General features: G+C 43.5%; 1 protein-coding gene across 2 annotated transcripts in view; it reads right to left on the bottom strand.

Moving 5' to 3' along the window:
- Positions 1-14,991, bottom strand: part of WDFY2 (WD repeat and FYVE domain containing 2) — a 99,521-nt gene that overhangs the window by 5,092 nt on the left and 79,438 nt on the right. For both annotated transcript variants that reach the window (XM_083606663.1, XM_083606662.1), the window contains exons 4-8: positions 10,642-10,696; positions 7,870-8,020; positions 6,756-6,868; positions 5,264-5,390; positions 3,702-3,807 (exon numbers count right to left, since the gene is read on the bottom strand). In XM_083606663.1, the coding sequence (XP_083462789.1) occupies positions 3,702-3,807; positions 5,264-5,390; positions 6,756-6,868; positions 7,870-8,020; positions 10,642-10,696 (552 nt within the window). The remainder of the gene's footprint in view (positions 1-3,701; positions 3,808-5,263; positions 5,391-6,755; positions 6,869-7,869; positions 8,021-10,641; positions 10,697-14,991) is intronic.

Below are 14,991 nucleotides of genomic sequence, written 5' to 3'. Positions count from 1 at the left end.
AAAACTGTAACAGGATTAGGGCCTCTTACGACGTCCAAGCTAACACTCCACTATGGGGCTGCTTCTACTGTGCAGCCAAGAAATTCCACATTATAGTACTTTTAGCAAATTTTATACATATTTTCTTATTTTGCAGAGTTTACCTAGCCTGATAGGCAAGATGTTACAGGGCAAACATGGTTTCCCAACACTGTGTTTACTAATGACAGGGGAGCACTAGTGGGCAGAAAAGGGTGTCTTAATGCTTTGCATTCCTTGTCCATTTCTCCATGAAACCTTCCCCCAGCATGCTCTGAGAACAGAACATAAGCTAACAAGAGAAAAACTGGCTTGGCAAAGGACTGGTAGCAGGCGAAGCATTAAGCATTTCCTTTCCAACCTGTAATTTCTCTTCTGTCAAGTGACTTTTTACCCCACACATTGCTATTAACCAGCAAACATCTCTTTTGCCAGGATAATACAGTCTCACCCTGAGTTGAGAATGGTGTGGCTAAATTAAATGCATTTAATTATAAGCAACTCTCAGACAGAGTCCCTGATCCTGAAAAGCGGGTTCCCATCAGAAGGAGACACTCTCAGCTTCACAAAAGGGCACTTTTAATAAACTCAAACCTGGTGAAGAGCCAGAGTGCCAACAAAAAGAAACCCTTTGAAATCCTAAGCCCCATTCTCACCTTAATTTCATTTTCACACTGAATGCAGAGAGGGAGGGCCACCTCATTAGCTGACCCAGTCTGCATGTTCAGCTGGCAATAAGAATGGGCGGCATGTGTACACGTGTAGCTATACAGGGTCTCACTTGCGTACATTGGGAAACCAGCGCATGTCAAAGTTCCCAGTCATGCATGTAGATGTTATGCCTATAGGACCCATTCTGCCCTTTTGCATGACCTGCTTGGGATCAGGGATGGGGTCACTGGCCGCAATACTGCTTCCTCCTCCATTTGGTCAGTCTACGCATGAAATGAGAGAGTATACAGAGACACTGCTTTCCTCCGTCTACTGCCTAAAAGGAAAATGCCTTATATTTGGATACAAACTGGACCAGTTCCCCATGCCCTGGTTCAACACATCTTTGCAGAATAGCTGGTCTTTTACATCAGAATCTTTGCTTGCTGACAGCCTGACCCATCTGTAAGCCCATTTCAAGCTGACTATCAGTCTTATATGGGATGCTGGTGGCGCTGTGGTCTAAACCACAGAGCTTACGACTTGCCGATCAGAAGGTCGGCAGTTTGAATCCCCTCGACGGGGTGAGCTCCCGTTGCTCAGTCCCTGCTCCTGCCAACCTAGCAGTTTGAAAGCACATCAAAGTGCAAGTAGATAAATAGGTACCGCTCTGGCGGGAAGGTAAACGGCATTTCCGTGTGCTGCTCTGGTTTGCCAGAAGCGGCTTAGTCATGCTGGCCACATGACCCAGAAGCTGTACACCAGCTCCCTCGGCCAAGAAAGCGAGATGAGTGCCGCAACCCCAGAGTCGGCCACGACTGGACCTAATGGTCAGGGGCCCCTTTACCTTTATCAGTCTTATAAAGTAGAAGGCTAAGAGAATCCCATTGTCAGGGGTGGGGAATTTCAGGCCTGGGGGCTGAACGTGGTACCCTGGCCACTCACTATCTGACCTTATATCTCAGGAATACTGCTCAGGCCATATCCCCTCTCTCCTGGCTGTATCCTTCAGCAAATCTGCTCTGTGCCCTCCATAAGTGCCAGGATGGACTGTGTACTTTGACTGCGGAAATGTCTGCTGCTCACCTGGGTGGAAATTGAATACAGGGACTGTATACACAGGTACGTATATATGGAGACAGAAACCTCTGACATGGGGTTGGAAGGTAGCACACCGAACAGGTCTGTTGCTGCATCCACATTTACTTCTAGTTGCACCCATTTTTACTTCTGGCCCTCCAGAGGTTGCTCATAAGGGAACACAGCCTTCAATATGAAGGTTTTCCCCACCCCTGAGATACAGGGACACACGAGACAGAAAATCTACACCTGGACACTGGACTCAAGCGCCATCTGTTCATTACCAAGTGCATCTCCATAATCGTGAGACACAGCTTTGATAAATAGGCACAGAGATTTTTTTTATAAAACCAAGTTCTATTCCAAGAGACGGATTCCATACAGATCAAATTAAAATTTAACAGAAGTAGTCATTCCAGTCCAGTGACTGTTTATGTCTAGGATTATAGACCGTAACTACAATGCCCTGCAAAGCATTGTTCTGTCTAACAGGAACTAGTTCTGCCATCCTTAATGGTGCAAGACTGGAATGACATGTACAACTCAGCAGGGAAGTCATTCAGGGCAAAACAGAAACTTGCCGTTTGTGTGAGGCAAAACAAAACCTTTGTTTTTCTAACTACAGCAGCAGAACTTTCCACAGGTTGGAAACTAGCCTGTAGCTGAAAGTTAAGAGCCTTTTGCACCTGCTTTTTCAAAACAAGGAACATGATCTATTGTTAGAAACCTAGTGGGGACTTTGTATTCCCAGAAATGGATCAAGCCAGCACCAGGTTCAGACTGTTTGGGGATTTTGATTCATCTGTGATCTGTTTTTTGAATATAGGAGGTGCTTTTTAGTTTTATTGCCTCTTGTTGTTAGTGTATGCCACCATGGATCTGTCTAAAGTGCAGGATACAAAATCTGGAAATAAATACATGGCTGACATTTTTTAGATGAAAGAGCCATTTTCCAATTACTGGCTCTAGTCTTCGTTCAAAGCAAGCTTGTTTAACCCGGTTAAATATTGCTTACCACTTGCCCCACCCCAGGTTCAAAACATAGCTGAGCAGAAAGGTCTGCCGCAAATCTGTATCAGGCAATACTATAATAACAACAGAGAAATTCTTAAGAGTAACGGCATTTAATGTTTCGAGATTGGAAATTCATGTCTGTAATAGAAAAGGCATTCCACAACGAAACTCATTCCTAGGAAGAAATATGTACAAATTCCTAGAACTGCCTATGTTTAAGACACTAACTGACCCACAAGGCCTTTTGTTAAAAATCACCTGAGTGCAGCAACAGAGGGATTTATAAAAATTAGGCATGATCCTGAGATACAATTTTCTTCCTCTCATACTACTAAAATTTGGGATTACCCAACAAGCTGTTGGTAGAGCATGAGACTCTTAAACTCATGGTTGTGGGTTCAAGTCCCTTGTTGGGTGAAATTCCTGCATTGCAGGGGGCTGGACTAGATGACCCCGTGGTCCCTTCCAACTCTAAAAATTCTGTGATTGGCAGTAGATGCAAAACGGGTAAGCACTTCTTCACTGAGTTGATAATTAACTTTTGAAATCTGATGCCCCAAGATGTGATGTGGGCCACCGGCTTGGATGACTTTATAAGGGGATTAGATAAATTCAGGGAGGATGGGTGTATCAGCAGCTATTAGCCATAATCACTAAAATGAACCCTCCATATTCAGAAGATGTCTGCAAAAACATCCCTCCCTCCCTGCGCAATGTGTCACACCTACAACCCTTAAGTAATGCCCATTTAATGCTAAAAATATTAGTGGATAAACAGATGTACCCAATAGAAAAAAGTGCTATATGAACCCAAGTTGTGATCAAGTTCAAAGAGAGACGTTTGGGAAAACTGGCCTTCAGTGTACTCTCAAAAATATTCAATACTGAAAAAGCTGTCATTTCCCTGACCAGATAAAGGAGAAGAACTGAGTATGTACCTCCTGCCTCTCAACATCCATATTCCAGACAACGATTCCTCCATCTGCTCCACAAGAGATAAGCTGCCGTGTGTGATGGGCATAGAAGAGTGACTGAACTTTATCACTGCAGTAAATATACAAAAAATAAAAGTTAAAAGATAATTGATGAGTAGGAAACAGCAATTTGAACGTGCCAATTTCCCTCTGTGTCAAAGAAACACATTCATATGCTTGGAATGGGTCAGATTCTGCAGAGCAGAAAGCCCAGTTGTGCAGAAGAAACAAAAGCATGGCAAAATTAAGCAAAAAGAACAAACTATGGCACCATTTCTGAGGAGCAGCAATTTCAGCCGCAAGCAATTGTACACCCATCCATTAAGTTGTATATTTCTGTACACCCCCCCCCCCAGGTGTTGTTCCGGGGGTCCTCCTGCCATTCAGAAGCAAACATTTAAGGGCCTGGATTCCAAGCCTGCATCTAATCCTACTCCCCTTATTTAAAAAATAAATTCCTTCAGTGAGATGCGTGACCTAGTCTTCATAGCATCAAATACGTATTTTGTGAGGAAGCTCAAAATGGTATCTACAAGAACTCTCATGTGGGGTTCTCAAAGGATTGTTGTGAAGATAAAACTGCATAAATCAGGCCGAGCTGCTAACTAAATCATCCAGCGAGTTTCAGCACTGATCTAAACCCTGCCCTCTATTCAGAGTTAAATGGAATGCACTGCAACCCATTGCACCTCAGGTTGGTTTAAAATTTGGAGGAGTAAGAATTCTGAAGGCTATCTGCACTTGGGTGCACATGTCAGTTCTGGAAGTGTGAATTAGATGGGTTCACATTGTAATTCAAAATTCTCACTCTAAATTTTTGCAATGCAGTTCTCCACCCAAAAAAGTAGAAAATGGGTCATTATATAGGGAAAGTGCTTGCAAAATTGTGTACGTTAGACAAAATGTCATACAAAAATACATGTTAAGTTTTCCTGCAAACTTTTTAAGAATTGCAGAATGATGTGTAGATGGTGCGAACTCCACAAGAAATGAGAAACTGAGATGCCAAAACTGACAGATTCATCCAACCCTACTCAACATATGTATGTGTGTGTGTGTGTGTGTGTGTGTGAGAGAGAGAGAGAGAGAGAGAGAGAGAAGTTTGTTTTTGGGATAGCCAGGTTGCCTGTCAATCAGAACAAAATCAGCCACAGTGTGAGAAAGGCCAAGAGGATGCAAAGAGTAGCAGTAGTAGTTGCTGGGAGTGTTTTTAATTGGCTGATGGGAAACCTGTAGCTCCAACTCCCATCAGCACCAGTGAGCATGCTCAGCACTCAGGGACAATAGGCCTTGTGGTCCAACACCTTCGGGAGGGTCACAGATTAGCCACCCCTGCTGTATACTTTACTTGCTAAAAACCAGTTTTTTTAGAGCGTGTTGGCTGATTTGAAGGTTCCTGAATTTTATTCTGAAAACTTCATTATATCCACAATTCTCAGTGAGCGATATCTGCCTGAATAAAAGCAGGTACGTTCTGTGGGCGAGATATATCTGGAAGGGCAAAGCATTTGATCAGCGCATTGTACTTGTGTCCTTGCAGTTCGATGGCTGTTCCTTTTCTTCCTCCGATGTCCCACATAATAATGGAATGATCAGAACTGCCGGAGAACAAGACACGCTGCACAGGATCCCAACAGAGGGCAGTGATTCCACCTGGAAATATTAGAACAGGGAAGAGGGGAAGGAGGGAAAAGGGAGGATTTTTACTACTGAAATACAGGAGCTTATGTAAACTGCCAGATCATCATCAAGTAGTTAAGGATTTGACTGCATTTGCTTTAAATCTTTTAAGAGCCTGGGAACTGGGCTGGCAGCATTAACCCTACAGATGATAGACATGCACAGGCTTACACTAAACTGGGGTACTGATAAAGAATTCCTCCTCCTCCTGAATTTCACTTTTCTCACCCAATTATGACAAACCTGAGCTTCCAGCATAAGTTAGAAAAATGCACTACTCTATCTGTACTGTCATCAAACTGGGGCAGCCTGCTTGTGTGCATCCTCTCTTTGAGCAGACCTGCTCTTTATGTAGCACAACTATCAAACCAATGGATGTCTTTTGCATGCGAAAGCTGCTGTGCAATCCCTCTGTGACAGTACAGCTTTGTGAACCACCACTTGTACTTTGCGAACTTTGAAACTTCTTTCACTGACGTTATTTTGGAGCTCTCTATTCGTTGGAGCTCTCTATTCCTTTTCTGAACTTAAAAATGGAAAGTGTAATGCTGGTGGTCAACAAAAGAGGTTTAAAGACTGTCTCAAGGCAAATCCGAAAAAAATGTAGTATAAACACTGACAACTGGGAAACACTGGCCTGTGAGCGCTCCAGTTGGAGAACAGCCTTCACCAAAGGTGTCATGGGCTTTGAAGACACTCAAACTCAGGATGCAAGGGAGAAATGCGCTAAGAGGAAGGCATGCTTGGCAAATCCACACCGTGATCATCTCCCGCCCAGAAACCAATTTCCCCACTGTGGAAGGATGTGTGGATCCAGAATTGGCCTCCACAGTCACTTACGGACATTGTTAAAACCGTGTTTATGGAAGACAATCTTACTTGGCTATGAGTGATCGCCAAAGAAGAAGAAGAAGGCATTTACAATATGCTGCTCAAGCTGCATGGCCCTGTAAACCTTCAATAAATCTCAAGCAACCGCAACAGCTAGAAAAAACGTATTGCAAAGATTGAAGCAACTCCCACAGCCCGAAGCAAAGTGCGGGGGTGGCACTTACCGCGGGGGTGGCACTCCTGGGAGTGACGCGGTGGCTCGGCCACCTGCAGGCTCTGCGCTGCCCAAAACGGCAACATGGGTCTTGCGCAGCTGAGGGGGAGGCAGCAGCGGACCCCATGGGCAGCTCGCCCTGGCGCAGGGCACACATGCCTCCTCAGGTGCCCAAGCAGCTAGCTACGCCGCTGCCCATAGCTAAGAGGCAGTTTCCTCGCCACTTGCATGGCATTCCCCATTAGTATTCATATACAGCAATCCCAAGGGACTAAACATGCACCGAGTCATACCTGTATGTCCCCTAAAAGTTGTGATCAGGTTGCTGTTTTCTTGCTCCAGTTTCAGGATGGTCACTTGGCCCGAATGATCGCCGATAAAAACATGCCGGGTCTCCATATCAAATCTGGCGAGGAAGCACTCAGGAATCTAAGCAAGTTCCAACTCTTTAAAAGTGTGTGTGTTGCTACCTTTTTGAATGACTTTGCACAGCAATCCCCAAAGGACTACGGTTGCACCTCAGGGCTGCTGGGCAAGAGGGAACATCTGTACAACTCATCTGGCAAGCACTTGAGCACAGCAACACACAGCACATGCTCACAACTCACAGTCTGGCTTCCATCGCTCAACCTCAACAAGACCATGGTCCCTGGAAAGGGATGCTTTTCATTATGTGTCTGTACATGCCAGAAAATACCTGGGCAATGGGAGCTTTAAGTCTCATGCACGAGAGGAAAGGACTACTCTACTATGGATCTATTCGTGTTTTTCAGTGACAGTAAATTCATTTTCTATGTGTCACCAAAAAAATTCTGCCTTGGTAATAACGTTTGTCTTTACAGAACACACTACTGGAGGCATTCATTCATTCAAATGCACACATGTACACATTTCCACTAGTTAACCCCAGCAGCAAGCAACACACAAACCACAAATGCTAGTGTAAGTCAGCGCTTAAACCACAGAATGTTAATTAACCACAAACATGAAATCTTGCTGCCCAGATTTGCATCCCTAATTCATGCTACGGTTTTTGTTTCCCTGAGATGTTAAAGCGACTTGAAATTAATAACTTGGAAAGTGGTTAAGGGATTGCTTTTTGAGAAAAAAGGTTATTTAAGAAAAGCTTTGGATTCCCCTAATGGCACAAGATTAAATTATTTGCTGTTTATACTGCTTATATGTTGTGACCTGCTGCAAGGCTCAGTTTACTTTCGGCAGCTCTTTTTGGCAGCAAAGTCACTTTTACAAATTCTATGCTCACCATCTTTGGAGCACAACAAGGTTATGAAAACGTAAACTCGGAAAGCTCTTTTAAATCCTTAAGAATTAAAGCAACACACACACACACACACACACTGCCAAAAAAAGGCGAATGAGAGATGCCACAATTACTGTAAAGGATACTGGAGTCCACAGGCACCTGCACTAATGCGGTAACTGCCAAGTCGCTGCCCACTTTCTGAGCAATGCCATGTGAAATGCTTATCCTGTCCTATGCTCAGGATCCATTCCATCTCCAGAACAAACAGAACCATCAAAACCCTGCTCTGGTGAGCTGCAAAAGGAACAAGGAAGAGAGGCATTAACATATTGTGTGGGAGTTTCTCTATCTCTTTTCTCCATCTCCACCTCCCATCTTCTACTCCATCCTTAAAGGTAAAGGGACCCCTGGCCGTCAGGTCCAGTTGCGGACGACTCTGGGGTTGCGGCGCTCATCTCGCTTTATTGGCCGAGGCAGCCGGCGTACACACAGTCATGTGGCCAGCATGACTAAGCCGCTTCTGGCGAACCAGAGCAGCGCACGGAAACACCGTTTACCTTCCCGCTGGAGCGGTACCTATTTATCTACTTGCACTGGTGTGCTTTCGACCTGCTAGGTTGGCAGGAGCAGGGACCGAGCAACGGGAGCTCACCCTGTTGCGGGGATTCGAACCACTGACCTTCTGATTGGCAAGCGCTAGGCTCTGTGGTTTAACCCACAGCGCCACCTGCACTATTCACATTTCTTCCATGCTACCCTAATCTGTGCTATTTTCATGTATTCTTTAATGCCATTAAAATGGGGTGGGAGGATCAGGCCTGATGTAAGCCTGATTCAGCTAGAGAGAAGCAAAGTGTTGGTGGGGTTTTGCATGTTTGGGGTGGGGGGAGAAATAATACCTGGCTGAACAGAGTACACGACCCTAAAAATGTGCTGCAATTAAATGCGGTGTTTTGGATGTCAGAAAAACACAACTGACTAGAAGACGAGGCAGCAGAATGCCAGTGTGAGCTATTCCTGCTTTCAGTGACCATAGTTCTTTCACTCTCAGGGGAGAGAGACCTGAGGTTCTCCAGATGTTGGATGATGGGACCGCAGCCCAGCAACATCTGGAAGGCCACAGGTTCCCCACCCCTGTTCAACACCAATAGGAGAGAACGAAGGGAACAGAAGCCTTTGCAATCACTACCACATGCAATTAATTCATACCACATTTAAGATTCCAGAATTGTTACATCATCAATTTTGTGGGGTTTTTTTTCTGGGTCCACCACAGCACAGTTAGCCATTTTATTTGCATTCTCCCCATTAAAAGTGAGGGGGGGATTTATTCAAACAAACAATCATCTGTTCAATCCAATTATGTTATTTATTATTGCTGTTATTTATTAACCACCTTCTACATATATGCCTTAGGGCAATGTACACAATATGGTAATGACAACTAAAAAATGAATTAGAATGCTGATAAACCTTCTTCCTCTCTTCAGCTCCATGTCAGAGAACATCAATGCTATTCAAGACAGCTTTTCTTAAAGAAACCACTGTTTTGAAACACCATGCTTTTGGATTCCCAAATGCTGGTGCTTGGACCAAAATGTTAGAAATGTGTGCGCCGCTGAGCACAAGAGAGCGCAAGCAGGAGAACTGTGGCGGCTGCAGCATGCAGAAGCCAGAGCACAGCTTAAGTACCCTGGGGAGGATACAGAGAAAGCTGGAGAGAACTAAAGGATGTGGTGAGAAATTGGCTTTGATGAGAAAACTGGCTTCCTACAGTTGTAACGAGGTTTATTAAACACCTCCGCAGGCTCTGAAAAACCAAATCCAAACTGCAAGCACAGTGTACAGACCAAACAGGTATAAAATTATGATGAAATCAGTGGTTTTTTTAAAAGAGGCCAGAGCTGAGCAGCTCTAGGAGACCTTAAGTATCAGCGATCACCTTATAGCTTTGAGAACTACAGATTTAACTATCATTCAGGTTACATGTTCTTTGTGGAGTCCAATGCACAAGGCTGCCTTTTTGAAGTGCACAAAGCTTCCAGAACTATTTCCTGCTCTATTTAAAAAAAAAGAGTTCAGCAATTCCTAAGGGATTTGCTATGGATCTGGGGGCCTGAAAGATGCCACACATAGGGAAGAGGCTGAGCTGATTTCACTTTGTAAGCGACAAAACATGGAACAGAAAAATAAATGAAATGTACAGAAATGTAATGTCATTCTTTAAATGCCTTTCACTCTGTCCCTGTGATTCTCCTGACAGTGTTTTGAGGTGTGGGTGGTCATTCTGATCCACATACAGCAAACTGCCCCTTCGTTTGGCCTCTGAATCTCATGTTCTGCAACCATGTGGTATCTGAAGAAGTGTTCATGCACACGAAAGCTTATACCCAGAATAAACTTAGTTGGTATCTAATGTGGTACTGGACAATTTTTTATTTTTTTATTTATTTCGACTGCGTCAGACCAACACGGCTACCTACCTGAATGTGGTGTTTTTGTTACTATACTATGTTTTCACACAAAAGCAATAGGTCTGGGAAGTATACAACTCATTTCAAACTCACTTGCTATTTTCAAAGTGCATACTTGAAAAATGATCAAGTTCTCTTAAAAAAAAAAAAGAATTCATTTCAAAAATTAAACACAATAGCAGCCAAACTACTACTTCATAATCCATAATCTAACAGTGAAGAGGACAGAATAGATTAAAAGTTTTGGAGATGTTTTGGCTTGTTTGCAAAACCATTCTAAACTTTCCCAGGAAACAGTCTCAGGCCTGCTGGAACTTTAAAAAGAGCTGATCTAAATATCCATAAGCCTACGTGGTTTCTCGTTTTGAAGGCCTATGAGGCAAGATAAGATCAAAGTAAACCTCTTTTTTCTTCTTCTACAAGTAGGATTGCATCTCTTACCCTGGTAACTTTTAAGTGGAGTCATCTTGTTGTAATCTTCTGATAAAATAAATTCCTGGAAAATAACAAAGTAGCCACTTTAGAATGTGAAGAATGAAGTAGATATCTACAGAGTAGTTTGCAATGTAATGTTTCTTGTTAAAATCCAAGAATTTATCACTTTGTTCATTGCTCTGGACTGGAATCGCATCTTTTTAGATCAACATGTGTGGAAAGTTCTCATCAACTCCATCTGCCCAGTTAGCAATACAGAAGAGCTGTTATGGGTATCACAGTTAGGGATGCATGGAACCTATATCCCTGGTCTGACTTCTCTGCCTCTTCACACTCTGGGGATAGCTGTGGAAAGTCCACAGTATGGCTTGCATATCTTTGCTTTCCTCAATACACTTGTGGGCATGCAGCATTCCCTCCTTACTCCATCCTCCAAAACAGCAGAGATGCATTACAGCAATGGGATAGAAGCAGTGTGCATGTTTACTAGCTGCGGAAGGAAATTCATATTTCCACTGAGAACACATCAAGAGAGCCACCCTCAGATTCAGTTTCTGCTTCTCCCTGCCCTCCTTTTTGTCAGGTATATGGAATCATTTTATTTTATTTTATTTTATTTTCTTACAGGAAATATTTATAGGCTGCCTTCATAGAACTCATGCAAGATGAAAGCAATAATAATAACAATAATAATAATAATAATTTATACCCTGCCCAGCTGGCTGGGTTTCGCCAGCCACTCTGGGCGGCTTCCAACCGAATATTAAAAACAATACAGCATCAAACATTACAAACTTCACTAAACAGGGCTGCCTTCAGTTGTCTTTTAAAAGTAAAATTGTCTTTTAAAAGATTGCTTACACAACAGTTAAACATACAAGTGAACAAGGAAATAATTTGCATTGGCAGGCACTGGTTCTTTTTTCCCCGACGGTAAGTCAATCAGATACCCAGAACCTTGTGCCTGATTATAACAGCCCCCCAACTGGCAAGACAAACATATACATGTGCGAAGAACTATTGCCAAGGAAATAGTGCTCATTACTTGTGTCTCATTCTAACTGAACAGGAAGTTAACACTTGGGTGAAAGTGTACTGGCTCCTTTGAGCCAAAGGAAGCGAGACTTCTATGCCGCACTGATGTTACCGTTTCACAATACTGACAACGAGACTCATGAGTACTGTTCGTTCAGACCAAGCACCTGTGTCCTTAGGCAGGCATGTGATTTAGATTAAGAAGCAGAAGGGAAAGTTGTGCAAGGCAGTTTGGAGGAAGAAATCAAACGAGGAACTAAATAGCGAGGACAGAACGAGAGGATGCCAGCAATGACAGGAAAATCATCGTTACTGCCACCAAAATCCTATCCCAATTTTTTTATTCTATAAAGTACTCAATAAGAAAGGTAAATGTGGGTATCTCAGAAACCCGGCTTAGCACAGATCTCAAAAAGATGACAAATTTACATGAAGGTAGCACTGCCTCCATTTCTTCCCCTTCTATTTGCCAGGTCCCATCACCTCCTGGCAAATCGAAGGGGAAGAAATGGAGGCAGTGAGAGATTTTACTTTCTTGGGCTCCATGATCACTGCAGATGGTGACAGCAGCCACGAAATTAAAAGACGCCTGCTTCTTGTGAGAAAAGCAATGACAAACCTAGACAGCATCTTAAAAAGCAGAGACATCACCCTGCCAACAAAGGTCCATATAGTTAAAGCTATGGTTTTCCCAGTAGTGATGTATGGAAGTGAGAGCTGGACCATAAAGAAGGCTGATCGCTGAAGAATTGATGCTTTTGAATTATGGTGCTGGAGGAGACTCTTGAGAGTCCCATGGACTGAAAGAAGATCAAACCTCTCCATTCTGAAGGAAATCAGCCCTGAGTGCTCACTGGAAGGACAGATCCTGAAGCTGAGACTCCAATACTTTGGCCACCTCATGAGAAGAGAAGACTCCCTGGAAGAGACCCTGATGTTGGGAAAGATGGAGGGCACAAGGAGAAGGGGACAACAGAGGACGAGATGGTTGGACAGTGTTCTCGAAGCTACCAGCATGAGTCTGACCAAACTGTGGGAGGCAGTGGAAGATAGGAGGGCCTGGCGTGCTCTGGTCCATGGGGTCATGAAGAGTTGGACACGACTAAACGACTAAACAACAAGAAGCACAAAGTCATGAGGAGAAACTGAAAATCTGTAAATTTCACCCAAGTTTGTTTTGTTTTTTTAACCCAATGGCTTTAAGACAAAATAACAGCAACCATTATTACGTGGAATCTAAGGGAGACTTAGCCCCGGTCATCTTGAGGAGAGATCAGCCTGGGTAGAACTGCGCCCCTGCCCAGAGCTTTGCTTGAGGTTTTCGCTGCTTCACACGACAAACAAAGCTAAATGCTGAACTTTCTCACATGCATATCTTCCTCTGGAGCCCAGTCAGCCATTACTGCTGCAATTTGACAATACTACAGAACCCAGTTCTCCAGCAACTTGATCACATACTTTCTATTCATAATCCATGAATGGAAGAAAAAGCAGAAATCCAGCTTTGCCCTTTGTGTTCTGTTCGTTTGCAAATATGAATAATTTTGAATTGCCATACAAACCCCTGCATGGTAACCCAGATGATCCCAATGTTTAACAGCAGTAAGCTTGTGAAAAAAGAAAAAAAGCTACTCATAGCAATCACTGGAAGCTTGTCAATAAAGCAGAACCCAGACTTTACTGACTATGCTACCAGTACAGATCAATATCCAACTTTGACCTCACTCAAATATGCTTATTGATCTTATGATATCCTACGGTCAGTTCCCTGCTGGCAGTTTCATTTCTGTTACCCATTCCACTTCCTCTCTGCAGCTTAGGAAGGAAAATGGAGGTTCCTTCCCTCCACTTCAGGTGACTTCGTTGCACAACAGCCAGGCCTCAAGAAAGGCAAGACTCTAATGGCCTTGATTTTTGGACTCTTACACGCCAAAGACAACACAGCTTTGTAATGCTGTGAAGATTCAGCAACACACTGACTTAAGGGGAGGCGGGAAACATTCTTTAAAAAAATCCCAGGAGAATCCCACCCTCTCTTGGGAGTGCACAAATTGTTCAGGATTAGAAGAGAATAAAAGGTTCCAAATACAAAAAAATGATCTATTATCCAGTACATATGATGAAGCCTGGCCCAAATTAAAAAGCGACTCGAATATACCGTATTTTTCCGTGCATAAGACTAGGTTTCGCCCCCTAACAATAATGTCAAAAATTAGGGGGGCCATTTCCCCCCATTTTCTTAAATATGAGTCCCCAAAAATGTCTTATATATGGGGATGTCTTATAGACGGGAAAATGCGGTATTTTGTTTGCTTTTAAAAAAGTGCATTTTAAAGATTGCACGTCTGTTGGGACAAATTGATAAAGAAGATAAAGAAATCCAAGATTTCTGAAGACAAGGATTTCGAAAAAGAATGGAGCTGAAGGAGACAGCTGGAAGGGAAAGGGGGAAAAACAATATTATCTGCTCTTATTTCTTCCCAACACCTCTTTTAAAATGCTGTCATTGGCTTGCACAAAATTAAACAATCGCAATGGAAGAACAACAGTGTTTGTTGTATGGTGAGCGACCCTGTGATCACACCTACCAGTTGTGTGAACAAATAACTACTGGGAAAGATGTGCCCCCTTTTTTTAGCCTAATAAAAAGGGGAGCAAGCTACAAGAATAACGATTGAGGCTGAAATTGTGTGACTAGAATGCTGCACAACTGCAAGTACCCCAAAGAGTCCAGTGAATTCAACTCAACCCCATTCCTGAGACACATGCTCTTAATCAGCTAACGAATTAACTTTTTTTTCTTCAAGAACCAAAAAACCCTCAATGTGGTTTACAAAAGATAAAACAGTAAAATCAAGAAAAAGTCACACCCATGCTTTAAAACACACGACAGCCAAAATACTAAAACAGATTTAAGGTTATCTGAAGTTTCTAAGCATCTGGGTAAAGGTAAGGTAAAGGGACCCCTGACCATCAGGTCCAGTCGTGACCGACTCTGGGGTTGTGGCGCTCATCTCGCTTTATTGGCCGAGGGAGCCGGCATTCAGCTTCCGGGTCATGTGGCCAGCATGACTAAGCCGCTTCTGGTGAACCAGAGCAGCGCACGGAAACGCCATTTACCTTCCCGCCAGAGCGGTACCTATTTATCTACTTGCACTTTGACGTGCTTGAGAACTGCTAGGTTGGCAGGAGCAGGGACCGAGCAACGGGAGCTCACCCCGTTGTGGGGATTCGAACTGCCGACCTTCTGATCGGCAAGTCCTAGGCTCTGTGGTTTAACCCACAGCGCCACCTGCGTCCCAGGAATGTTTTTAGCAGGTG

The sequence above is a fragment of the Podarcis filfolensis genome (assembly GCF_964270895.1).
Source record: "Podarcis filfolensis genome assembly, chromosome: 3".
Taxonomy (NCBI): domain Eukaryota; kingdom Metazoa; phylum Chordata; class Lepidosauria; order Squamata; family Lacertidae; genus Podarcis; species Podarcis filfolensis.
This window is presented reverse-complemented; position numbering and strand designations above follow the sequence as displayed.